The 26,584-nt window shown below is 34.6% G+C and overlaps 1 protein-coding gene across 1 annotated transcript; it reads left to right on the forward strand.

The window, feature by feature from the left end:
* Positions 1-14: 14 nt before the first annotated feature.
* On the forward strand, positions 15-26,324 carry LOC121390467 (SUZ domain-containing protein 1-like). The gene is made up of 5 exons (XM_041522289.1): positions 15-68; positions 11,739-11,791; positions 19,167-19,304; positions 20,042-20,179; positions 25,478-26,324. The coding sequence occupies exons 1-5, from the start codon at positions 15-17 to the stop codon at positions 25,584-25,586; spliced, it is 492 nt and encodes a 163-aa protein (XP_041378223.1). The 3' UTR covers positions 25,587-26,324.
* Positions 26,325-26,584: the final 260 nt, after the last annotated feature.

The following is a 26,584-nucleotide window of genomic DNA, read 5'->3' on the forward strand; positions in this document are numbered from 1 at the left end:
TTGGTGTAGCGGCAATGGCGGACGAATGTGACGTTCTTGACAGTTGGGAAGACCAAGAAGATAGTGGTGTGCGTTAGCATTACATTACTTACTTGAAACTTTGGTACTGTATGAGGTAGATGATACAAGTGTCAGATCATGGAACAGATTGACAAATGATGTTTCGTTTGTAACTCACGTCAACAATTGTTTCAGTTTTAACTTGTTTAAGTTTTCTGCCAATTCCGTAAATTCAGAGCCTTCATCAGACTTGGTACATCATACTAGTAATTATTGTGAACTCCGTAAATTATATTTAATATTTAATTAATAATATTAACTAGGTAAAACCTGCAAGCGAGATAAATTATCAATTCTTTATTTCTTTATATACAACCGTGTCCAGTGTTACAGTGTATCGGCGCGTCCGGTGATTCGGCGCACTTGTGACTTGGTATTTTGCTTAAGTATGCTTAGGAAGTTGTCATGTTGTCGGGGTTTTTAACGGATTAAAGTTCAATTCCTTTTTCAGTGGTTAATCAAGTATCAACATATTTATTGTTACAGGTGCAATAAAAAAAGAGAGAAGAATTATCACTAATTATATCGTAATTTCAAAATAAATAATTCACCTGTTTTCATGTCTATAAACGCGAATTAGGTCAGTCTTATTGATATTAAGAACGTTAAAACCAGTCTAAAAACACCTTTCCCACATTTTTTAAATTATAGTAAACAATAATTATTTTTGTTCGGTTATTTTTATTTAAACTGAAAAAGAAAACACTGAAAAATGCAAACAAAACGAAACTTACACCATAATTGATAGTCATTCCAGTTCACAATTCTCACATTGTTATAAAAAATAAAAGCGAAATAAGATCCACGTGTGTGCACAATCTACCCGAGAAAAATAAAATCCATGTAGGCATCTTAAATAGCCATGCATGACAATGAACATGTATGCATCTGCAGTACTGTGCCACTCAAGTAAACGGTTCTGAAATTGATCATGAGATGGGTCATGTGTGATCGTTCATTTTCATAGCAATATTTTTAACAAGACAAAACAAAAGAGTACTAAAATAATTCTGGGACACCAGTGTAGCGTTTATGAGGTCATGGCGGTCTATAAATAGCAGGGTCAATGATCCACACCTACTGCACCGAATCACCGGACATGCAAATCGTTTTGGATACAAGGTGGTGCCTATATTTATGCACCATTTTAAAATGTTTATTTACTGCAGACATAAAAACAATTTGTAGTGTATTTCAGATTATGCACTGCTTCATTGGTGAGAAACACATTTTATTAAGTATTTCACAGTGTTCACATAGAAAATGGTCCTTGAATGCTTAGGTGCGCCGATACACCGGACAGCACTGTACAGTAACTGGTTCGCAAAGTGATATTTCGGTTTTAATGTATAGCATAAAAAAACAGTGTACTGTTGCATGTTTTGTCGTCCAAATGTTGGCTACTTATTACTTAACCCAGTTGAATCCAGTTCTACGTCTAGGGACAAGTTCAGCCTGTCGTTTGTGCACACGTTAGTCTTGCATTTTTATAACCAAAACTCCTCCAGATAAAACACAGCCCCCTCCACCCTAAAAACGTAGTAGTAGGCTAATAATAACATGGCTGTTAACTGTCCGTCGTGAGACGGATTTCCATCGTCAGAGAAATTGTGGAAATAATTTTTTCAGTCAGATTGTTTTTGTTTTTTTTAAAAGAGAATCACTTCGGCCATTTTCGGTTTCCGTAATGTCAACCCGATCGCATCGGACGTTGTCTTTGCCCCACTGACCCCCTTTAGGGACCCATCCCAGGGTATAATCTACCATACATTTTGGGGCCAGTGACGTAAATTCCCAATCCAATATCAAACTTTTCCCCAATTAGACCCTTTGACCCAATAGTTTCCCAATAAAGATTCCCAAAGTTGCTCTTATCGTGGACACTTGAACTCATAAAAATGTTTACAAATTTAGCTAATTGTATATTTAAAAAAAAACTTGCATCGAAAAAAGTTTCGTTTTGGTTTTCCGATCGATTACGAACACGTGACGAACAACTCTGACCTGGATATGCATATTAGGTGTATCCTGTTGTGATACAGTCTGTTGTATCATAGTTTTTAGTAATAATGCCTACATTGTCTGATATAATATATTTTTGGTAGAAGAATACAACTTTTTGTTTTAATCCATCCATTTGCGTTAACACATTTGGGATCTATCACTATTTACTTAGTCCGAACGGACGTAGAAAGTAAAAGTATTGACTTAATGTGCATCCTGCACTACCATTTGCTGTGCTGTTTTAAGCAGACGATCTTATTTTGTAAAAAGGTGTGTACTTTTTTTCCAGATATTTTATTATTATTTTTTTTTATTTTTTTAAATCATGTTTGGTACGGTTTTTGTAATTACCCCCCCCCCCAAAAAAAAACAAAAAACAACAAACAAACACAAAAACAACCAACAACAGTTACTACAGTAGTTGTAAATTAAGTGAAAAAAACCCCAAATTTAAATGTGCTACACACTCCCTTTGAAGTAATGGCCGTACCCGATGTCACACCATGTGACGAACAGCACGTGCGACTTTGAACACTGTTACAATGTAATAGTTCTGCTGGGAGATTATTAGATTGCGTATTGTAGATATTGAAACTTTAAAATAAAATTGATCTGGTAAAAAATTAACATTTACCGACCAGCGGTATGTTACTTCTTTATTATTTACGATTGAATAATGGGGTCATTCGAGAATTATGCAACGTGCACTAAGGAGAGTGTGAATTATGGGATGTGTGACAAAACGTTGTTTTTTTGTTGTTGTTGGGGTTTTTTTTTTGGGGGGGGGGGGTGTTATTGTGCAACGTAATGTTAATTAATAAAGTATGCAATCAGTCATTGCCGTTTTATTTTAACATATATGTATTACTAAAGACCCCAAAGTAAAATATGACACGGTCACAAAACGTTACACGAGCGAGAGGGGTATTAAAACTGCAAGATTTTGCGTTACGTATTGTTAAATGAACACAGAGATCAACAGAGGACTATTCAACATTAGCGTAATGCAGCATAATGAATTTGCAATAAGACTATACCCGATGTAAATGTATTTGAATATTTGATTTGTCGTCCATTAGCTGGCGGTCAAGCCTAAATAAATAATATCAAGTAATAATGCAAACTTTAAAAAAATGCCCGTAGCTTATGAAAGAACACCCCAGCAAATGTCAGCCTAATAGGACTATTTTTATTAATATAGGTTCACTGCAGGACCCATCAAATTAATGTTTTTGTCCAATAAAAATAAAATAAAAACAGTTTGGGTTGGGAGAAATACATGTTTGAAGTGGACTACAATTGTCATATAAAACACAACCATTTTGAATGGTGATATAATTATGGCACTGACATCCGCCATCTAAACCCCCAACCAGGGCAATGCCCTGTACCTTGAAATTTCAGTCACAACATTTTACTTTTGTTAACAGCCATGTAATAATAATAATAATACTAGTAGTAGTAATAATAATTGTGTATTATTATTATTACATGTATTATAATGTTGGTAAAATCACGTTGCAGTCGGTGGGGGTGGTTGTTACAAAAACATTACATAAATTTACAAAATTGACGTAAGCAGCCTCAAAACTGCAATCAGTGAAAAATTATTAAGTTCAAACCCTGTTGTTTGTTTGTGTACTGTCCGTAGTTAGTTTCTCTTTCAGTTAATCTACCTCAGCCGCTGATAATTTGTAATTGTTATTTTTATTTATTCATCATCATCATCATCATTATTATTGTTAGTACTGTAGGGACAATATGACGCTATTCATATATCTATGGAAAACGTACACAAAAGGGTCCACTAAATTCATATACTCCCCCACCCCCTCCCCTGTTCAGAAAATGCACTGTTCGTACAGTACTTAGTATGTATTCCTCCTGTTCCAGATGGTTCGGTAATATGGATCAATCAAATACATCTACTTATTTACCGCCTATATACATTTTTGCTGTGAATATAGCCAGCCCTCATTAATGGAGGCTATAGACACAGCCTTCGTATATATAGTCACATCGTATATAAACACTGTCTAGTTCAGAGTATTCTTTAAAAATGTAACAATTCCTATCCCAAGTCAGCTGTTATGGCATATTTTGTATAATAATGAATTTGACAAGGTGGAAAATGATGGTGTTTGTGATCCAGATGTTTTAGAGTTTTTCGCGTACGACTAACGATAAATTTACCTATAGATGCAAAGGCCTCACTAGTCGGGATTGTTGACGTTTAACATGCTTCTGTTGCTAAAATAAATTAATGTATAAGCTTATTATCATTCAGTACATGTTTTTATTATTTTTTAATAACTTATTTTCATTTTCTTTTTTTTCTTCTATTTACCCTACGTCACAGAAGACGGTCAAGTGTTCTCGTTACATGAGCTTGGTAAATCGTTTTGGCATTGCAGTTATTCAGGGAATGCCCGTCACGTGACTCAAAATAATACGTCACACCTCTGATCTCCAAATAGCCATTATTTTTCTCAAAATTATGGACCGTACCCATAATTCAATTATTTTTTATAAAATATCAATAATAAGTATGATATGGTGGTCATGTAGATGGTTCAACAAAGTACTTGTAGGTACAAATCAAATGTGTATATTGTCATATAATACCTTGTTGGGTCAATAATTAGGTCAACCATCTGTGAGAGAGTGCGTTTAATATCAATTATGCAGGTGAATGATTTATTTTGAAATTATGATATAATTATTGATAATTCTAAAAAAAAAAAAAATTGTACCCTCAATAATAAATATGTTGATACTTGATTAAACATTGAAAATGGAATTGAACTTTAATTCGCTAAAAATACCGACAACACGACAACTTCCTAATCATACAGTATTACTTGAGCAAAACACCAAGTGTGCTGAATTACCGGACGCGCCGAAACACAGAACACAGTTGTATGAATAATACAAAGAACATGGCACATTTTAAAACATAAGCAAGGATATTTAAATAAAAACATATATACAGTCATGTATGGGTTTTAAGTGAATAATGGTACACAATGTATGTAATTTAGATGGTTTAAAGGGACATTCCTGAGTTTGCTGCAATTTTTAAGATGATATCCACTAACAGACTTTTTAACAATGGTAATTACATATCAAATATATTTTTCTGCATAACATATTAGTGGCTGTATATTAAATGTGTTCCTGATCGTTCTAATATTTGTACTACATTAAATTTCATTTTATTTTCTAAAATATTGTTTTTCGTACGTACGAAATTATTTGAAGACAAAATCCAGTTTGGGCTTCTTACAAATATTAAGACGACCAGAAACACATTGAATATACAGACACTGATATTCTAAACAAGAAAATGTATTTAATATGTAAGTTTAATCGTAGAAATATTTTATTAGTCGGAAATATCGTACAATGCAGCAAACTCAGGAATGTCCCTTTAATAATAATTAATAAAACTATACTGCTTATACTGAGGTAGAGGATCTGAACAGTTCTGTTTGACTGTGTAAAAACAGTTCGTAACATGCCTGCCCAACTATTGGTGATATGTGAGCTGGGCCGTCTAGGAGGAAAAAAAAAAAATCCCAGTCAGTTAAGCTGGTAAAATCTGGACTGTATTTCTATATTTGTGTTTAATATATTCCTAAGTGTTAAATTTGAGGGCCATTTTGTCAAGAAATGTATTTCGTCCTCTACACCCTGATTACAAAGACGACATAATCTATCTTTTTTCTCAACTCCTTAATCTTGCCTGTCTAAAATTTACATTTTTAATATATGTTAGGTAATCAGCCATTACACTTTTGTCCTTAATGTGTTTGAATAGTTGAAGTTTTTCTGATTCTTTCAGTTTGGTTGTTCCATCGAGTTATGATATAAAACAATTGTCTTAACATCATATTAAAAGTACACAATGTACTCGTCTGCTCGCCAAATGCAAGTAAATATTCTGACGGATGAGTTAAAAAATGCAACTACCAGTCCGATGGGCCATCTGTCTTTTTTTGACTGACTGTAATTATTATTTTTCCATTGAATTTGTGATTCTGAATGCCAAAATTCCAAACCATTCAAATAAATAAATAAATAAAAAGCAAACAATAAACATACTGCAGTGATAACTTCAGACTTTTGAACTGCTTCCTAGAAATGGTTTATTTACGATAAATGTATGTTGCCAGTGTGTTTTGAATAGATGATTTTGTTAAATACTTGTGGAGTGTCATGTGAAGTTTGTAAATCGATATGGAAGAAATGTGAAAAACATAGACTTAGTCTTTATACCACATTTTATCAGAATATATTTTTTTTTATTGATTTGTCAATCAAGGTTTGGGGCTTAATTTCATTTGCCACGTGATGTTGATCACTTACCATGTGTCCTTAATAATGATTTTTAAATTAAATACATATATATCATTTGAAGGGTATATATTATAATGTTGTTAAACAATAACATATTGTTATATAGGCTGGCGGACTAGTAGAAATACTGGCGGGCTAGTATATTTTAGTTTGTTTTGGTCCAGCTGGCTAGTGAAATATTTTCTATTTCTGCACGCCTGTATTAATTACGTCAAAAAATCTAAATGGCAGACAACAAAAAATTACTCTTTTTTTTTTATTGTAAGAGATCTCAGCGAAGCCAATATAAGTGACATGGTTACATACAATTTAGTATGTCAAGTCTGTGTCATTATAATACTTTTTTCAAGATTTCTGTCTGGACACAATGTGGGGAAAATCAAACAGTAATTAAAGGTAGGAGAGTAATTTATTGTAGTTGGTAACAAAGTGGTTCAGACTTTTAGAGAGTTAACATAATTATTGAATGGCGGGGTGACATAATCTAACACGACATGACATGCTTTGATTATGATATAAGCAATCATGATGATGTCACATTAATTAGTCAAATACTTCAGAGGCTTTTTGAAGAGTATTCCATAAAAATGTTAGACAGCAAGAAATTATATGTATTTTGTTATGGGAGATCTCAGCGAAGTCGATATAGGTGACATGGTCAATTTGGCATGTGGAATCTGTGTCATTGTAATGGTTTTTCCACGATTCCTGTCTTGGCAAAATGTGAGAAAAATATATTGTTAATAAAAACAGAATAGTAATTTATCGTAATTGTTAACAATGTGGTTCAGACTTTAAAAGAATTACGTAATTGTTGAACTGGCCATATATATATATGTATATAATATTAATTTGTAATGGCTACACCCATAGTCCTTCCCACAAGAAAAGCATTTTTATACTATGGAACTTACTACAAGCTATTTTATTTCTGAGCCGATTGTTTTCTAAATTGCACACAATAATAGTATTTGTTTTGTTATTTCCAAAACACTTTTTCTTTTCTTCTTGCGTCAAATTAAACTGAAATTATTTACTCTTTTTTTTTTTTTGTAGGAGGATAGAAGAGACTATAGGTAGATTACTATTAGATTAATTCATTATTAGTGTTACGGCATATTATGGTACTTGTGTATGACAGTGAAAAATAGTCTAGAATCGATAAGTAATTTGCAATGTGCATCTCACAAAAATAACAAATATACATGTATAGTAAAGTTTATAGTCCTTACCACAGGGAATGCCTTTTTTCATACTATGGAATTATCTACAAGTTATTTATTTATGAGCCTATTGATTTCTAAATTGCACACAAAAATTATTTTAAAAATTTGTTATTTCCAAAACACTTTTACTTTTTTTCTTACGTGAAACCAAACTGAAATTATTTACAAAAACATTTTTGTAGGAGGATGAGACAGACTATAGGCATCATTCACTGTATTGTTAGTGATCTTTTTGATAGACGTTTTAGTAATTGACAAAGTAACAATACAACAATGATTAATGTTACTTAAAGATATACTTCGCCAGTTTTCTAGCACATGGCATTTTATTATTTCTGCAGAACATGTACGTGTATTACTACGACAGGTCAAAGAAGCGTTAAGAAAAATGGTTATAAATATAATTTATGAATTTTGACCATCAATAGAAATAATGTAATAATACAATGACAAGAAATAGTGTTAATATTTGATATCAGAAATGAATTCTACGGAAATTTGTGTCATTTGTCAAGACTTATTTTGATCGGTAACATTGTATTGTCGTCAACTGTAAAAAATAAAATTTCCATTAATTTAATATCTTATTTTTCAAATATCAAATACTAGTACTTAGTAAACAGGCATTTAGTTTATGAGATAACATTATTGTCAGATTCCTGGTGTAAAATAAATTTTTAATAAAAAAAAGCATTGACATGATTTAGGCTGTGTACTATTTACATTAGTATTTGTTTTAAATTATCATGAACTAAACTGTGTTTTACGAATCATGTCAAAACATTCCGTAAATGTTTGTTTGTCATATTATTTTGTTTGTTCATGTGTTAATAGACCACAATACATGGCAAAAAACATTTATACTGTTCATGTATTTGTGTATTTATGAATTTATGACCAAACATTACAATCTTCTGACTCTTTGCCAGAAAAGACGAGTTATCACTGAGATTGATTACACTCGCCAGGAAAGTTTTAAGAAAGCTGCAAATTGATTGCCTTGAAATAAATTTTTTAATGAATTTCATTTGAAATTTGATGATGATGTTGTTCACCAGGCATCATTTAAAGATAGTTATTTTGAGCTCACCTTGATTTTGCTCAGGACAAGTCATTTAGATGCAGTAATGTAGTGATGACTTTGACATAGCTCTCTCACACGCTAAAAAAAACCCCACACTTTCATCCTTTTCCATTCTATGAATGACGTACATAAATATTTAAAATATGCACATGATATATATATATCTACATTATTAATGCGTGGACCGCTGGGAACAAGACGATGCACAAGGAAAGTCACAAAAATTAGGTCTGTTCAAAGAGAGAATAAATAAATTTTTCTACTTTATATCTTTGTTTAGCTTCGTTTTGGAAATGTATAATATTTAATTGGACTCTTTGCACTTTACATTTATATATAAAATATTTAGCTAATAATAGTAGCAGGTCAAAAACATTATCTGTTTTAATATTATCTTTACATCCAAATATCACTAGCTCAAGAGAAAGCTTTAAATTACATATACACAAATGTATGCTTACATGAGTTTGATAACCAATTTAAATAATCATTCCAAAAGTTCTGAACAATTTTACATTCCCAAAATAAATGCACTATAGATTCTTTTCCTTTATGACAAAACGTACACGTTTCACTGTCAATTAATTTTAATTTATATGCGAAACTATTAGTAGTTACTATTCTATGAAGTATTCTATATTGGAACCATCTAAGTTTTATTTCGAGCGTGGTTACAAATGGTTTTAAATAAATAGTGTGCCAATTAAGGTCTGAAATAAATAGTGTGCCAATTAAGGTCTGAAATAAAATAGTTTTGCCATTTTGATATTGCAGAATTTGGCTTTTCAGAAGTTACAAGTGTGTAATAATATAGTTTCGAGCCATTTCTGATAGAACAAAGTTTTCGTTGAACGGGAGAATCATCTAAAGGAATATTTGTTTCTCTTATATTCAGTTCCGTCTTCTTATGGTAAGCCTTAAGTGAGTTAATAACTCCTTGATACTCTAAAAAAAGATGCATTTAATTTGTATAAATTATTAAATGCGGTTAAAGTTAAAAAGTTTCCGTATTCATCAACAAGATCACAGATTTGAGATACACCTTTCCCTAGCCATTTAAAAAAAAAAAAGATTTGCTGTTAATTTTTATATTGGAATTATAAAAAATTGGCTCTGATAAAAAGTCTTCAAAAAATGAAACATTAATTAATGACGAGAAGTCACGGAATGCAATGATATGTACAGTCTTTCCAAAATATATTTTTTACATGTTTTAAGCACAATTGGGGAAATCATTACCAAAATGAGATATGTTACAGAGTTGTGGAAAACATGCAAAAAGAATAGCTTTCCATTTTGGATCTTTGGTTTCCAATTTTCGTAGCCATGTAATTTTCAAAGCTTTAGCATAGTTAAATATATCTATCATTCCGAGACCTCCCTCATTAACAGGTTTACACAAAGTTATTCTTTTTATCCTGTCTGGCTTTTGATTCCATACAAATTTAAATAATATCGTGTGCAATTCTTTCTGAAATGTTTCCGATGGATTTGGTAATGTTAGAAGTAGATAACTAAGCTTAGATATTAACAGAGATTTTATTATAGCTATTCTTCCAAGTGGTGTTAACAATCTTCTCATCCATGTATTTATAATTTGTTTAATTTCAAATAGTTTAGAATTATAATTAAGTTTGGTCATTTCATTTAAGTCGGTACTAAAAATAATTCCAAGTGCTTTAAATGAAGGAGGATTCCATTTTAGATTAAGATTTTGTAAATATCGTATTGGACTATTCCTAAGAGAGCCAGTACAAATTACCTCTGATTTATCATATTTAATATCGAGTCCTGATAATTCGGAAAAGATATTCAACGTATTTATTGCTTCATCAAAAGATGTTCTGCTACCATCAAGTATAAAATCAGTATCATTGGCTAGGGTTTCTGCCAGAGGGTAAAATGGGTATGGCGCCATACCCAAATTTTTATTTTTTTAAGTTAACATTTTGACAAAATTAATGACTCTTATCATTATTGTATGATTTTCTTAATGTAACCCATTTTCTTTGTGGAGGAGGCCCCTCATAGACCCTGTTGACTGGTTGCATTCAATAACAGCGCCATACCCAAAAAATTATTTCTGGCAGAAACACTGTTGGCATACTGTGAAATTAGGTATTCTTTATTGTTTATTGAGATGCCTTTAATTTTCTTATTTTTACGTACAAGTCGTCTGATCTTGGACTTTTGTTATTTTTTGTGCACTTCAATGCATTTGATAATTCATCATAGGTTAATAAACCTTCTACAGAATCAGCCTGTTCTTTACTTAATTTGTTTAAATCTTGATCTGAAAGTAGATAATTTAGATTGGCGTCACTTATACTTTCTTTAGGTGAATAAAGCTTCTGATAAAATTCTTTTGTCTTGATCATAATTTCTTTTTTATCTGTAATAATAGAACCATTGTTTTTTTCAATAACTGTTATGGATTTACTAATGAAATTTCTATTTTCTAAGTTACAAATGTTGTTGACATTTATATTTAATTTCATCACAATTATAAATGGACAGCAGATCTATAGACTGCATCGAAGTTAAGGCCATAAACATAGTCCCCAAAATACATATGCCAAAATAATCATGCCCAAATTAAGTATGAACATGATGACCTCAAAATATTTCACCTCAAAACCACTGAAATGTTAAGTTTAATTATATTAAAATAACTTGAAATACATTTTTGAATATTGACAACTCTCCAGAAGCTGTTGATGACAGTACTGAACTGCATGTAAAATGACCTTCCTGCACTCAGAAAAGACAAAAGTCCCCATTGTGCCCAAACTAGTGAGATATAAAGCCCTGGACAGTCAAATTGAGATTGGGGCAAGTACTCCAAACACTGGGGCGAGTTTTTGACAAAACATTTTGGGGCGAGTTGATCAACCACTAGGGATAGTTGATAGGGGGCAACTTGGTATTATATTAGAACTGTACATGTGTATGTTACCGGATACTTGTTATATTAGAACTGTACATGTGTATGTTTTTTATTTCAGGCACTTGACAAGCGTCTTAATGACATACAAGTGACCCCAGAAAAATGTGATATGTGAGTATTCAGTCTGTATAAATACTAATTAAAATTGGAGACACAACAGCTTTTATTTTATTTCTGCAAGATGGGAAAGCATTGTAATATTATTTGGGATTTCCCATACTTGAGCTCAAGCGAAATTTAGCCATTGGGCTTAAATATGGGAAATTTCACCATATTTAAGACAATGGGCGTCAAAAGCTCATTGGCTTAACTTCGGATAATATTTTTCAACAGGAATCTCCACTAGGTTACAAAAAATAATATTATATTTACTATTAAAAATAGAAGAAACTTTGTAACAACAAATTTTAAATGTACTAAAATTAAAGAATGCATTATTGTCATATGCAAATTATGTCATATTTAGTTATTTTTACATTTAACTGTCATTAAAATAAACATAATATATTAATAATAATAATAATAAATAAATAAACATAATAATAATAATAAAACAACCTTTAAATTAATCAGTATCATATAATATTTAAGTAACAAGATAACTCGATAATCCTTAAGCTAATTTAAATAGAAATTACACAACGCCATAGTGGTTAAGTGTTTGCATTGTTGTTAGGAAAGCAGCGATGTCTTAAATATATTTGTTTCCATTTCCGGTTTCTTTTTGTTTGGAGTTCGGCTTTTGTGAATTCATGTTGTGGTTAATAAAGTAGCGGATGAAATCGCTATTGTACTGTTACTTGTGGTGATTAGGTTCTGTGCTATTAACATTCTATTATTACTGGCGTGGTGGCAGCGAGATTGACTCATGCTTCATATTCGAGCACACACACATTGTAAAGGACCGGCCCGGCGAATAGCGTTAAGGTATTTGTCACGGTAACAATCCAAAACATGGCTAACACACACAGAGCCCCCAAACAATGGTGTTTATCAAAATCAGAGACAGTAAATTTGTTTGAGAACTGGAAACAAAATCAATCATACACATTATCATTAGACTCCAATTTCGCCCCCTTTCTTGTCGACGGTGTCACATGGAGCAAGAAAACATGTACATCTCCTCTTCGGAGTTTTGCTAATGATGACGAGGATGTTCCAGAAGCCAGACAACGCACAGCGGCGCAAAAAGTTACCATTTTAGAATTAATGTTCCAGATAACATACTTCCAAAGGATATGTTAACTAAGTTCAAAACCCTGTTACATCAGTATGATGAGATTTTCGGTCCTGTCAACACAGGATACAACGGCGCTTCGGGCCCGTTTCAGGCAGTTGTGAACATGGGCCCTGTACAACCTCCTCAACGTAAGGGCTGCATCCCTCAGTATTCCCCTGACAAGCTAGTCGATCTTCAGAACAAATTTGATGAATTAGAACTTAGCAAGCACACATAAAAATGGTACTAATAAACAGTTAATTGTGGGAGATTTTAATTGTAAAAATGTGATGTGGGGATCTGATAAAACCTGTGGACAAGGGGCTATTTTGGAACAATATATGGATGAATTAAATTTAATATGTTTAAATGATGGCTCCCCCACGCATCTATCAGATGCTTATAATACTTGGGTCATGTATAGATATCACCATGGCCTCCATAGAGATAGCCCCTAAGTGGGAGTGGGAGGTCCTTAATGACTTTAACAGCGACCACTTCCCTATTCTTACTACTGGGTATGTTTAATTTGGATAGCTCATGGAGAGAAATAGTAATTAATAAAAAAAGATGGAACTTTAATAAAGCAGACTGGCCAGATTTCTACAGACGATGTCTCTTAATTAAAGCAGACAAAGTTAGACATAAAGATATTGATATTTTTAATAAAAAGTTAATTACCGAGGTTATTAACATCACTAATATTACTGTCCCCATTTCCAGTGCTAATGTTAAAAGAAATTCCGTTCCATGGTGGACAGCAGCCATTTCTAGATTAAAAGCTCATCGTAATAAAAAGAGGAAATTATTTCAAAAAGATAATAGTGATTTTAATCTTTAAATTTTTAAAGAGAGTAAGTATAAAATTAGTAAAGCCGTTAGGGAGGCAAAAACCCAATCATGGTTGTCTTTTTGTTCTTCCATATCAACTAAAATCACTAGTAAAGAGATCTGGTCGAAAATAAAAAGAATCCAGGGAAAACCAGTAGCTAAATCAGCTTTACTTACTAGAAATAAAATTTGCGCCACTAATCAAGCTAAAGCCAATATATTTGGTACTACATTCCAACGTAATTCAACGTAATTCAAGTACTTCTAATTTTTCTAATAAATTTCAAAATATTAAAGAACAATCCGAAAAACATACAAAAATTCCCCTGGATTCTAAATTCTCCAAAGCTGAATATAACTGTCCTTATGCACTCCAGGAACTTACTGAGGCCTTTTCCCGTCGTAAGGGTACTGCTCCAGGCCCGGACTTTTTTAGTTATATATTTTTTCAAAAAATGCCAGTTGCTCTCCTCAATTTGTTCCTGGAAGTTTTTAATTTGGTATGGAAACAGGGTTATCTGCCCCTCGACTGGCGACATGCAGAAGCGTTTAGTCTACCTAAGAGGGGCAAGGACCCTGTTGACCCCACTAATTATCGACCCATTTCACTAACCTCCAGTGTATGCAAGACCATGGAGGCTATGGTTAACTCCAGACTCACTCATTATTTAGAAACTAATCATTTATTAACTATCTACCAGAGTGGATTTAGAAAAAACCACTCTACCACCAACCACTTGTTTAGATTACAATCGGAAATTTCGGAAGCATTTTGCTTAGGAAAAAAAGCGGTCGGAGTATTTGTGGATCTGGAGAAGGCCTACAACATGCTCTGGCGGCATGGCTTACTAGTTAATGTTTATAACATGGGTATTAGGGGCTCCATGTTTACCTTTATTGAAAGATTTATCTCTAAAAGAACCTTTGCAGTTAATGTTTCTCAATCCTTTTCTCCAACCTTGGAGCTTGAGAATGGGATCCCCCAGGGATCAGTAATTGCCCCAACACTCTTCAGTATTTTCATTAATGACTTAGCTAGTTCTTTACTAAGTAATAAGACTCTAAACTCTCAGCTAAGTATCGGTTTATTCGCCGATGATACGGCCTTTTGGCGTACTGGAGAGTGCTTTGAAAAAGTAAGAACAGATATTCAAAAAGACATAAATAATCTACAATCGTGGGCCGATACCTGGGGTGTCACAGTATCTCGCTCCAAGACAGTTGCTATTCAATTTTGTACCTCGGTTAGACGTTATAATTCTATGCTTGACTTAACTTTTGCAGATACACCAATTCCACAGGTTACTTCAGTTAAATTCTTAGGAGTTGTTTTCGACCAGCACCTCAATTTTATTATCCATATTAATAATATAGTTGCTGCCTGTGTTAACCCAATAAATATGCTTAGGCTCCTGATGGCCACTCCTTGGGGGGCTGACAGGAAGGCCATGTTAATGATATTTGAGGCTTTGATAGTTTCCCGCCTCCAATATGGGGCCCAGGCCTTTGGCTGTGCCTCTCCTATGCAATTGGATAAATTGGAAAGAACATATAATAGGGCTTTAAGATTAGTAATAGGGGCATGTCCGGGCACCCCCAATGACAGCATCTACGTCGAGCTCAATATACAGCCCCTCAGTGTGAGACGGATGAAACAGTGTATTAAATATTGGTACAAAGTGAGAGATGTTGTACCCACCCATCCAGTTTCTGCTATGAAGCCATTCGATCTCCCGTGCGGAAATGATTCCAATCAATCAATTTTAAATTTTACAGCTAGAATGGCTTCTAACTTGGAACTGCTGGGCTTAAACACCTCTACTAACTCTACTTATTTGGAGCCATCCAATAAAGCACGCATTCCTTTTCTTTCCTTATTAATTAGACAAGAAACACTTAAAACAGAATTTGATATATTTAAAAACATAATCTTTAAAGCTGCAGTCTATGACTTCTATAATGACTATGTAAGCCTGTATACGGATGGCTCCAAAGACCCCGACTCTGGAAGAACCGGTATGGCATTTTATGCACCCCGGGACCTCCAGGGTCAACCATTTTCATGCAGGGCCAGACTGGCGGACGGGTTATCTGTATTTACGACAGAGCTGGTGGCCATTCTCTCTGCGCTGAAGTGGATATTTACCATTACTAATAATCTTATTATATTTTATAAATTTGTGATTTTTTCTGATTCATTAAGTTCGCTTCAAGTTATTAAAGCACATAAACTCAGCAGTTCCTATTTAGTTAAACAGATTATTAACCTTGCCACTTTGCTTACAACTAAAGGCCATACTATAAAATTTGAATGGGTACCGGTCCACGTGGGCATTTCTGGCAATGAGACTGCTGACAAAAATGCGAAAAAAGCACTCACACATGATATTGTTAATATTAATATTAAGTTAAATTATAGAGAAAAAAAAGACTGTGGCATTATTTAATAAAACCTAAAGTTAATAGCCATAGCCCCTCCTATTCGGATACTCTGACTTCTAAATATTTAACTAAACTCCGTTTAGGAGGTTTTTTTGGTCTGAACGATTGCAAAGCTTGCCTTAGGAAAATTAATAATTCTAAATGTGTAAAATGTAACAAACTTGATAATGCTAGACATTATCTTTTTTACTGTGATAAATATAAAACAGCTAGGGATGTTCTGAAAGACCTGTTTTTTAAATATAAGGTACCGTTTAATCCTATCTATATGTTTAACCCCCCCTAAAAATGTTAAAATAGTTATTGATAAAGCCATAGTAGTATACGTTAGAGCAACAGGCATCAGAATATGAATTATATTAAACTAATATGTCGGTCTGTATACCAGCTGGCGCTGACGAAGGAATGATGTTAAGTAACCGAATATGTACCTTTAAGAATGATAATTATAAGGTACGCTTTATAGTTAATAATGGTTTTACATTAAACAAGTAACTTATTTGTATATTTCATTATATTAGTGACTAATAGATAAAGCCAGTATGATTAATGGCCGAATATAAACTGTGCTTATGATTAGGTAATATATATTTATAATCTGTAATCGGGTCTTTGACCTGAGGAATCCAACTGAGGATCGAAATTCCTCATGTGTACCTATCTACTAGCACGTCCACGCGCTGGTATCCCTTCGTCGCTTGTTGTATAAGTCAGTCTGGTGTGAGAGTGTGTGTGTGGGACTGAAAGTGTCTGCTAGCGCGTCTGCGCTCTAGCTGACTGTGTATCTGTTATGATGAAAAAAAGCCGGGTGGTAGGGTGTGTGCGTGAATATGAAAGTGTCTGCTAGTGCGTCCGCGCACTAAACGACAGTCTAACTGGTATGTTAGAAAAAGCCGAGTGGTAGAGTGTGTGTGTTTTCATAGTGGCTCGGCGGGTTATGGTATCAGGGACACCTGGCAGTGTCGCCGCCTCCCACCCGACATTCCAGGTGATGGGGTTTTACCTTTTATATGTATTTGTGTGTTAGTGTGGTATGAATGAACTAGAAGACAGGAAGGTAGTGATCGCATAGGCGACCACTCCAATCCAGTCCTTTTTAATTTTTATTAATAGTATAAATGGTTATATTGATATTTTTAGATATTATTAAAGGTTATTGTTAATTAAAACTTCCTCTTAGCATTTTACCCGTTGATATTTTATATAAATGAACTTTCTTTTAATTATAAACAGGTTTTAACAGGTATTAACTTGATCAGCTGCTTGGAAAAAATATTTTACCAGGCTGATACTCGGGGCATCCATCTAACGATTGAGTGGTTTTCCGGATGTACCTGAGGCTTATATAGCAATGACGTCTAGTCATCTGTATGAGTGACGCATCTTCCCAGATGTAATGCTCACGAATGCTCGAGGACCTTTGTGTGACACCTCTGGAGTTAATATACATCACCAACATGGACGTCGTAAGATACGTTTCCACCAATCTTTCCGGACGGCGACTGGCGGGCTTTCATTTACCATTCCTATCATTCCTATCCTATCATTCCTTCCCATCATCGATCATATTTAGTATGCCTAAGACTGCTGTATGGATAACTTGGGGGTAGGTTGGATGGGGGGGACGCTGTGATAGGTTGCAGTTTTGGGTGCGCTAGGGCGTAAGTGGTTTAGACCGATAGTCATGCCCGGTAGGAGGCGCTATTTATACTTAAATAAATTTATAAATATCTCCCCCCCCCCCCCCCCCCATTTTGAATTAGAAGCACGGTCTTACCAACAAAATTTAGTAATTTCCCATAAAAATCAACTGACCCCCCCCCCCCCCCCCCCCCCCCCCCCCCCTCCCGCCCCGGGATTGCTCACTGGCGAAGTCAGAGGCCAAACCCGGGGTAGGCGTGCCTGAACCTCAGTTGGATAGGGGCACGTCAAAAAGTATCCACATCCACATCTTTCCTCATGTCCTGCGCCTGAAAAGATTCATGGTCTTCGATCCTTCATTGGCTCTTACAAAGTATTGGCTCGTGTTCTCCCACATTGCGCTAGCCATATCGCACCACTTGACAATGAACAAGCAGGGAAACAGTCTCAAGACATAGTCAACTGGTCTGACACCTTAGTACATGCCTTTAAATCTGCTCAGATGACTCTTCACTCCAGTCGAACAATTACATTACCTCACCCTGATGATCAGCTGTGGATAGTAACCAATGTCCCTGGTGAAAACCACTTGCCTAGATCTTTACAACACTGGGGGCTGGGTGGGGGTGGGTCAGGGTCCCTGCACAACCAGACTTTTCCACACCACCTTTGATATATTTCTATTGCCCCATGGTATGACTCGTAGACAGTGTGATTGCCCACCCATCCACTACCTCAGTATAAAGTCCTAGCTATGTCAGATACCCTGGAGTAGCTCACTTGGGTCTGTACAGGTAAAGTGATTGATTGTGATGTGTTTTGTCAAGGATGGGCGTGGGACGTAGCCCAGTGGTAAAGCACTCGCTTGCTGCACAGTCTGTCTAGGATCGATCCCGGTCAGTGGGCCCATTGGGCTATTTCTCATTCCAACCAGTGCACCACGACTGGTATTTCAAAGGCCATGGTATGTTCTATCCTGTCTGGGATAGTGCATATAAAAGATCCCTTGTTACTAATGAAATTTTTTTTATCAGGTTTTCTCTCTAAGACTACATGTCAAAATTACCTAATGTGTGATATCCAATAGCCAATAATTAAATAAATCAAAGTGCTCTAGTGATGGCGTTAAACAAAACAAATTTTATTATTATCCAGGATGAACAACACCTAGGAAGGTATATTACTATTAGTAGATAAAATTCAGTGTGAACTACTACAAGCAATATGATGGCCATACTTTTCCCCATCTCAGTCTTGGTACTGCTGATTACAGGCTTTTATTTGAACTCCCAGAGAACAGAAGACAAAGCTGGTGCACAGTTTTTATTACCTGTAGGTTGTTCTTTGTTTTAGCCTGTTCACCACTCAGTCCGACCTGCGAGAAGACAGTGGACGTACTGAATACACACCACAAGTGAGGATACTGAAGAGGGAGCCAGTGTCAGCCAAAGTAAACCATCCATCCCATAAAGCCCGTACCAGTATCAACAGGTACGTGCAGAAGGCTAAAATCAAGGTTCAGATTGTTTTCAAGCAGCCTCTACTAATACAAAATACAAACACAACTACAGTTTTAATAAAATTCATCACTCCTCACAATATTATAACATCATTTACTAATGCAAAGTACAAACACAACTACAGTTTTAATAAAACTCAGTCTCACCTCATCATATATTATCATTTACTAATGCAAAATACAAACAACTACAGTTTTAATAAAATTCACAATCACTCCTCACTATTATAACATCATTTACTATCAGTACTAAGTATTTTCGTGCTTACCGGTATATCCAATCAGTATTTGAGCACGCTGTCCTGGGCACACACCTGGGCTGTCTGTCCAGAACAGTGGATTAGTGGTTAGTGAGAGAGAAGTTGGTATAGTGGCTGTACTGAGTCGTTAAACTCACTCTGGGTGGGAGCTGGAACCGGGATGTGAACCCAGTACCCACCAGCATTAAGTCAGATGGCTGAACTACTAAACCACAAGGCCCTTTGCTACCAAATGACTGGAACATGATAAAAATTTTTACTTATTTGAATATTTCATTAGCAGTTAGGAAGTTCAGGCCAGTCTATATGACATGGGGGTGGGGGGAATACCTTATGTCAGAGGTCAGATTAAGTATTTATGAAAAGAGAAAACAATTATAAAAAATTCTGTAGTTTTTCTGTACAAAATTCACAGCAGTAATTTGTTTTATATGGTTTGGGTTTTTTAGTAGCCAGTCTCACTTGCATGGCAAGAGCTTGGAACAACGGGAAGCTGAGTACGCGGAAGCACGACTGAGAATCTTTGGAACCACCGCAGATTTACCAGAAGAAGATGCAGCAGGGGATGGGGAAAGCACAGAGCTGCGGTACACTATACTGTTAATATGGAGCAGATATAACAGTGGCAGATCTAAGCCTCCACCCCCAATCTTAAATTTTACGACAGTTATATATATGCTACAGGCAATGTGTAAAATCAGGCAATCTGTTGAATGCCTGAAATATTCAGCCAATCTGTAAAGTGCCTGATGCACTCAGGCAATCTGTATATTGCCTAAATATTTAAGAAAATCTACACATTGCCTGACTTTTCAAGGTAACTTCTCGGCACATTGCCTGAAATGAAAGATCCATCATTCAATGACAGCAATTGTTGTAAAGGTAAACACAACTAATGACAAGATGTAATATTATTTAATTACGTAATTTATTTCAAATAAAAATCTCCAGTTCTAAATGTGTTCACAGTAACTTTTAATATGCTACATGAATATTTTTGCAACGGATTTGAGATAAACAAACACATAACTGATAATTACACACATACATAGATGCACATGATTAATAAAAGTACAAACCTGTACACATGTATACATACATTTATATGTTCAGACAGGTCATACTGGAGTGGCATCTACTTTAAAACTTTACAGCTGCTTTGTATCACTTGCCCACGTGATCCAAATCCTTTGACAATATCTGTCCCACAGCAACCCCCTTTGTTGTAGCACATTTTCGTTTCTTCAGGCACTCAAAGCAAAGAGACCTGAAGAGTTCAGTGCTTTCCCTCGGTAATGTTAGCATATCTAAATCAAAACTTAATAATTTGGTCGCGACCACCATGTCCAGTTGAAATGTGAGCACCCTTAATGATGTCATACATAGCATCAATGTTGACAAAGCATATTGGTTCCTATGTCTAGTTGGCATGCTTACAAATTAACTTCTTCATGTCACCACATTGGAAGGAAGGAAATGTGTTATTTAATGATGCACTCAACAGATTTTATTTACGGTTATATGGCGTCGGACATGGTTAAGGACCACACAGATATTGAAGAGGAAACCCGCTGTCACCACTTCATGGGCTACTCTTTTCGATTAGCAGCAAGGGATTTTTTATATGCATCATCCCACAAACAGAATAGCACATACCACGGCCTTTGGTGTACCAGTTTCACATTGGAGTATTTCGTACCATCCTAGAACATAGTACTGTGTACCAGTTTTTAACTTAGCCCAACAAGTTTCCTCAACTGTAGCCATACTGAACTTGTGGAGAAACATCTTCACCATGGCTTCTAATCTGTTCCAAAAGCATTCAAATACCATATTAAGACCAGGCGCGGATCCAGGATATTTTAATAGAGGGGGCCCAAAACCTGTTGTGGTTTTTGAAAATAGAATTTAAAGGTCCTTGACAGGTGGACTTTGCATTTTTGTGTATTCTGTAATATATATTGTTTCACCAAAAATAAAGGGTGCCCGGGCCCCTTGGGGCCCCCACCTGAATTGCGCCTGAAGACAGGTTAACATCAAAAGTTACCATGATTTCATTTCAACTTATTTTCGTCCAATTAAGGTTCAAGCATGCTGTCCTGGGCACACACCTCAGCTATCTGGGCTGTCAGCCCAGGACAGTGAGGTAGTTGTTAGTTGGTAAGTGGTTAGTGAGAGAGAAGAGGGTGTAGTGGCCTTACACCTACCCACTGAGCCCTTAAGAACTCGCTCTGGGTTGGAGCCAGTACTAGGCTGTGAACCTTGTATCTACTAGCCTGTAGTCTGATGGCTTAACCACAGGTGCCACCGAGGCCAGCTCAACAATGATATTCCTGCCTAGCCATACCAGGGCATAAAATTTGATTTTTTCAGACATACGATATGTCGTTCGTGTGGTTTTAGTGTTTGCACATTTGTCATATTTTAATAAATTGATTTAGCAAGGGTTGTACTTGTTTTCATTACAGTACATGTTTCAGAATTAATGCATATATTTCAACGTAACCACACAGGTGTCAAAAAGTAAATAAATATACAGAACTTCACATACGTTTTTTTCGCTTCCTATTTATTGCACGAGTTTATTGTTTGCAAGAATATTTACCACGAGACCGCGTAACGGTCGAGTGGTATGTTCTTGCACACAATAAATGTTCTGTATTTATTACATACCTTTAAAAAATACATTGTTTTTTTCTCATACCTGCAATGCTAGGCCCGTTCTCTTATTATTTTATTCCAAAAATAGTTATCCTTTTCTGACAAGCGATTATAGTTTTTGCACAAACGATCCGTTCGTGTCGATATTGGTTTTGCATAACCGACAGACGAACAACTTTATGGAGAAACACCTTCACCTTGTCTTCTAATCAGTTGCAAAAACATTCAAATACCATATTAAGACAGGTTAACATCAAAAGTTATCATGAACACATGTTCAATTGGCTTCTAATCCATTGAAAAAACTATTATAAGGTAATTAACCGTTATGATTATCATGTATAAGTATACAATTAACAGATTAAGACAGTGTGAGATTAAAAATAGTTTTTTTAAATCTTAATTAGAAGTACGTGTTTATGTCAAATCCGCTGCAAAAATATTCAAGTTAAATATTAAGACTGGTTAAAATTAAAAGTTACTGTGAACGCCTTTTGAATTGGCTTCTAATCAATTGTAAGTAATTAACTGTAACAATTATCTTATGTTGCAGAGGTAATCAACTAACTAACAGATTAGAAGTAATTTTCTAAATGTTAATTACAAAGCTTTTTGTTGGTTTTTTGTGTTTGAAGAAAGTCTTTGTGGAGATATTTATTTGAAATAAATTATATAATTAAACAATATTACATCTTGTCATTAGCTGTATTTACCTTTACAACAATTGCTGTCAATGAATGATGGATCTTTCATTTCAGGCAATGTGTTGAGAAATTACCTCCAAAAGTCCAAATGTGTAGATTTTCGGAAATATTTAGGCAATATACAGATTGCCTGAGTGCATCAGGCACTTTACAGATTGCCTGAATATTTCAGGCATTCTACAGATTGCCTGATTTTACACATTGTCTGTAACATATATATATTTTTTATTTTTTTATTTTAATGTTGGAGAATCCGAAGAATCCGTTTGGAAACATTAAAGGCCACATGTCATTGGGGCCTACCCCTAAATGGATTTGCTGGATCCACCACTGTATAATATGGTTATTCAGTTGCTACAATATATGCCATAATATGCAAATTAAAGGCACTGACCTCAGTTATTAGGAGATGTAAAATATATAGAGGATAATAAACGAGTTACCAGTTATTATCAAATTTATATCCTGAGTGAAAAAAAATTCACGAGGGACATAAATTTGATAATAACTGGTACTAAGTTTGTTATTCTATTTATTACCCCAGCTATTTTTTTTTTTAAAGCCTTTATTTTAGATATAGCCTACATCGGTTACATGTTCATGTATATAGAAACGACGTAAACTACTTTACTGTTCTGGGTATTGCTTTAACTTTGTATTTTATTTACGGTTCACAGATCATTTTCAAAACCCAAAGTTCTATATATTCTGTAAAAAAAAATCTGCAATGAATTGCATTAAACTACCATTTTATGACAGGTTTAACACTGAAACCAGAAAGACATAAACAAAAACGCTTTAAACTACATGACGTCACTGTGTGTGCTTAGCCAAATCGTGATGACGTCATATTTAGTACTGACAAAGTGATTGGTTTGTTGGTGTCAAATCATCCAATAGTAGTGTGTTAAACCAATGCATGATAATTATGATTTTTATTTTCCCCGTTATGAGTGCCTGCTGGGGTAATAAATTAAGTGATTACACCCTTTTACCATATATTTTTAAAGAACTAACAGAAAATGTATTCTGTTCATGCAAATTATTCTAGCAATGGTGTGCACTGGTTTTTATTATTTTATTTTTTTTCCTGTTTATTATTTTTAAGCCAAGAAGAAAACACTACTCAATCCTTATGTTTCATGTAGTTATGGCTAAAGGGCTGATCAAATCTTGCTGTGAGAACACCTAAATTGGAACAAATTTAATCTTACACATTCCGATTTTTATTGGGCTGACAAATCACATGCGACAAGGAGTATAAACAGAAAAGTGTTTAGTTCTCTAATGACATTTATCTTGTGTCAAAATTTTGTAATTATTTAAATTATCAGCTTCTTGCAAATGACTGACTTCCTGTCAATAAATGTTAGTAAAAACACACTCTTCAGTAACCAATCCAAGGTTTCATTCATCATCAAATATTTTGCACTTAACAACATGTACTTTTTATAAAATGATTAAAGGTACGACTCCTAATTATTTATCATTATTAGTGCCCCAACAGTAATTATGATGAATTGAAAAACATCCATACTAGAACAGAACTGTATAAGAAATAATTTTTGCCATCTGGAGTTCAGGACAGGAAGGCCTTGATGTTAATATTAGAAAGTTAAACTCTGAACAAATTTAAAAAGGCAATAGGTCCACTTAAAAAAGTACCACATCAATACTTTCTAGAATATGGATCACGCTCAAACCAAACAATCCATTGTAGACTCTGTTTAGATTGCAGTGATCTAAATGCCATTAGATTCACAAGACAATTATTATTATCCTTATTGTAATTGTAGCCTCCCTTTTGAAGATACAGTCCACCTGTTCTGTTGTCCTTTATATGGTCATATTCACCCAACCATGTTCTTTTACTATAGCGCTTTTGATATTAAAGCAGTGCTATTTGAAAACAAGGATTATCCATCCGAATTGAATCTAAAGATAGTAGTACAATCTGTACACAATTTCATCATCTTATCAAAGGGATTTACTTTATAAATTATCTATGTTCTACAATATTAGTCTGGTGCACCATTTGCATGTTTCGCATCAAACTTCTAACTGTATAGTTTATATATGTAGCTCATGTATATATGTATATGTGCGTGAGTTCTTGGCTTTGTCCAAATGTGTGTATTGTATGTTTTAACCCAACGCAGTATTTGTTGTTTGTATGTAATGGCTGAAATGATATTTTTGTAATGTTATGTTTTATGTTTATCATTCCTTTAAACTTATGCTGTATGTAACATCATTTCATGGAGAGGCATTTATATAGGCCTACCATCTATTTTCCGATCCACATCATTTATTTGAATAAATATTGTTTAAAAATAAAAAAAGATATCCCAGTCATGGTGCACTGGCTAGAATGAGAAATAAGCCAATAACCCGACGGGGATGCCTATCAGCCAAGTTCTTTACCACTGGGCTATGTCCCACCCCTTCCTTCAGGTCAGAGACATTGGTGAGAAAGACTGAAAACAATATTCCATTTATTGCACATTGTTTTTCTTTCAGGCCAAAGATGCTAGTTAAGAAAAGTGAAAACAATACTCCACTGGGTAACGAGGTGAGTCGGCAGCCACGCGGTCCTGACGGGACGACTGGTTTCAGCACAGGAAGATAGCAGACAGTGTGGAATGATAACACTCCGAGACACTTCGTCTGTCCCACCAGCTGTAACACTAACGTTCACCACTGTTGAACTACATGTATACTTAACAGTCTGAAAAACAAATGTTATTATTATTATCTTCTTATTTAAGCCAAAAGTTAAATAAGTATGCAAATTTTATTTATTAAAACTTTATAAAGTCTAACTTATATAAAATAATACAGTTTTCTTGATTTTAGTATTTAATTTTCTCATATTTTTAATACTTTAATCTGTAAATAAATCAAAGTTAAAGAAAGTAATATCTAATAATATAATTAAACGTATCCTCAAATAAGTCCTATAATACTGGCATTGTGCGATGCATGTAACAATATGAATAGTGCTGTAGAGCTTTGAAATGTAAAATTAACATTTGAGACAATAACGTGTGTTTATTGAATATGGTGTTTAGCCGACACCTTAGTAAAATAGCTTTACTTGATCACTGGGAGTTTAATTACTAGTGTCTTTTTTCCAGCAGGGTATAAGCTGGACCCAAAATAATTAACAATTTGAGAAGTTTGACCGGAAAACCTGCAGCCAAATTCAAGAAATAGTAATACATTTACAAATGACACACTTTTTTTTGTTATCTTTTTGGGGCAAATTATTAATGAAATATTCACCAAATTTAACTTTAATTGACCAGCCTCTGTGGTGTTGTGGTTAAGCCATCGGACATAAGGCTGGTAGGTACAGGGTTCGTAGCCCGATAACGGCTCCAACCCAGAATGAGTTTTAACGACTCAGTGTGTAGGTGTAAGACCACTACACCCTCTTTTCTCTCACTAGCCACAAACAGCTAACAACTAACCCACTGTCCTGGACAGACAGCCCAGATAGCCTGCTTGAATTTTAATTGGATATAAGCATGAAAATAAGTTGAAATGAAATAAATGAAACTTTAATTTGCTTATGCCAATTTTGTGAACCACAGCTTAAACCCTGTAAGGGGGGGAAAGCAGAAT

The sequence above is a fragment of the Gigantopelta aegis genome, chromosome 15 (assembly GCF_016097555.1).
Source record: "Gigantopelta aegis isolate Gae_Host chromosome 15, Gae_host_genome, whole genome shotgun sequence".
NCBI lineage: Eukaryota > Metazoa > Mollusca > Gastropoda > Neomphalida > Peltospiridae > Gigantopelta > Gigantopelta aegis.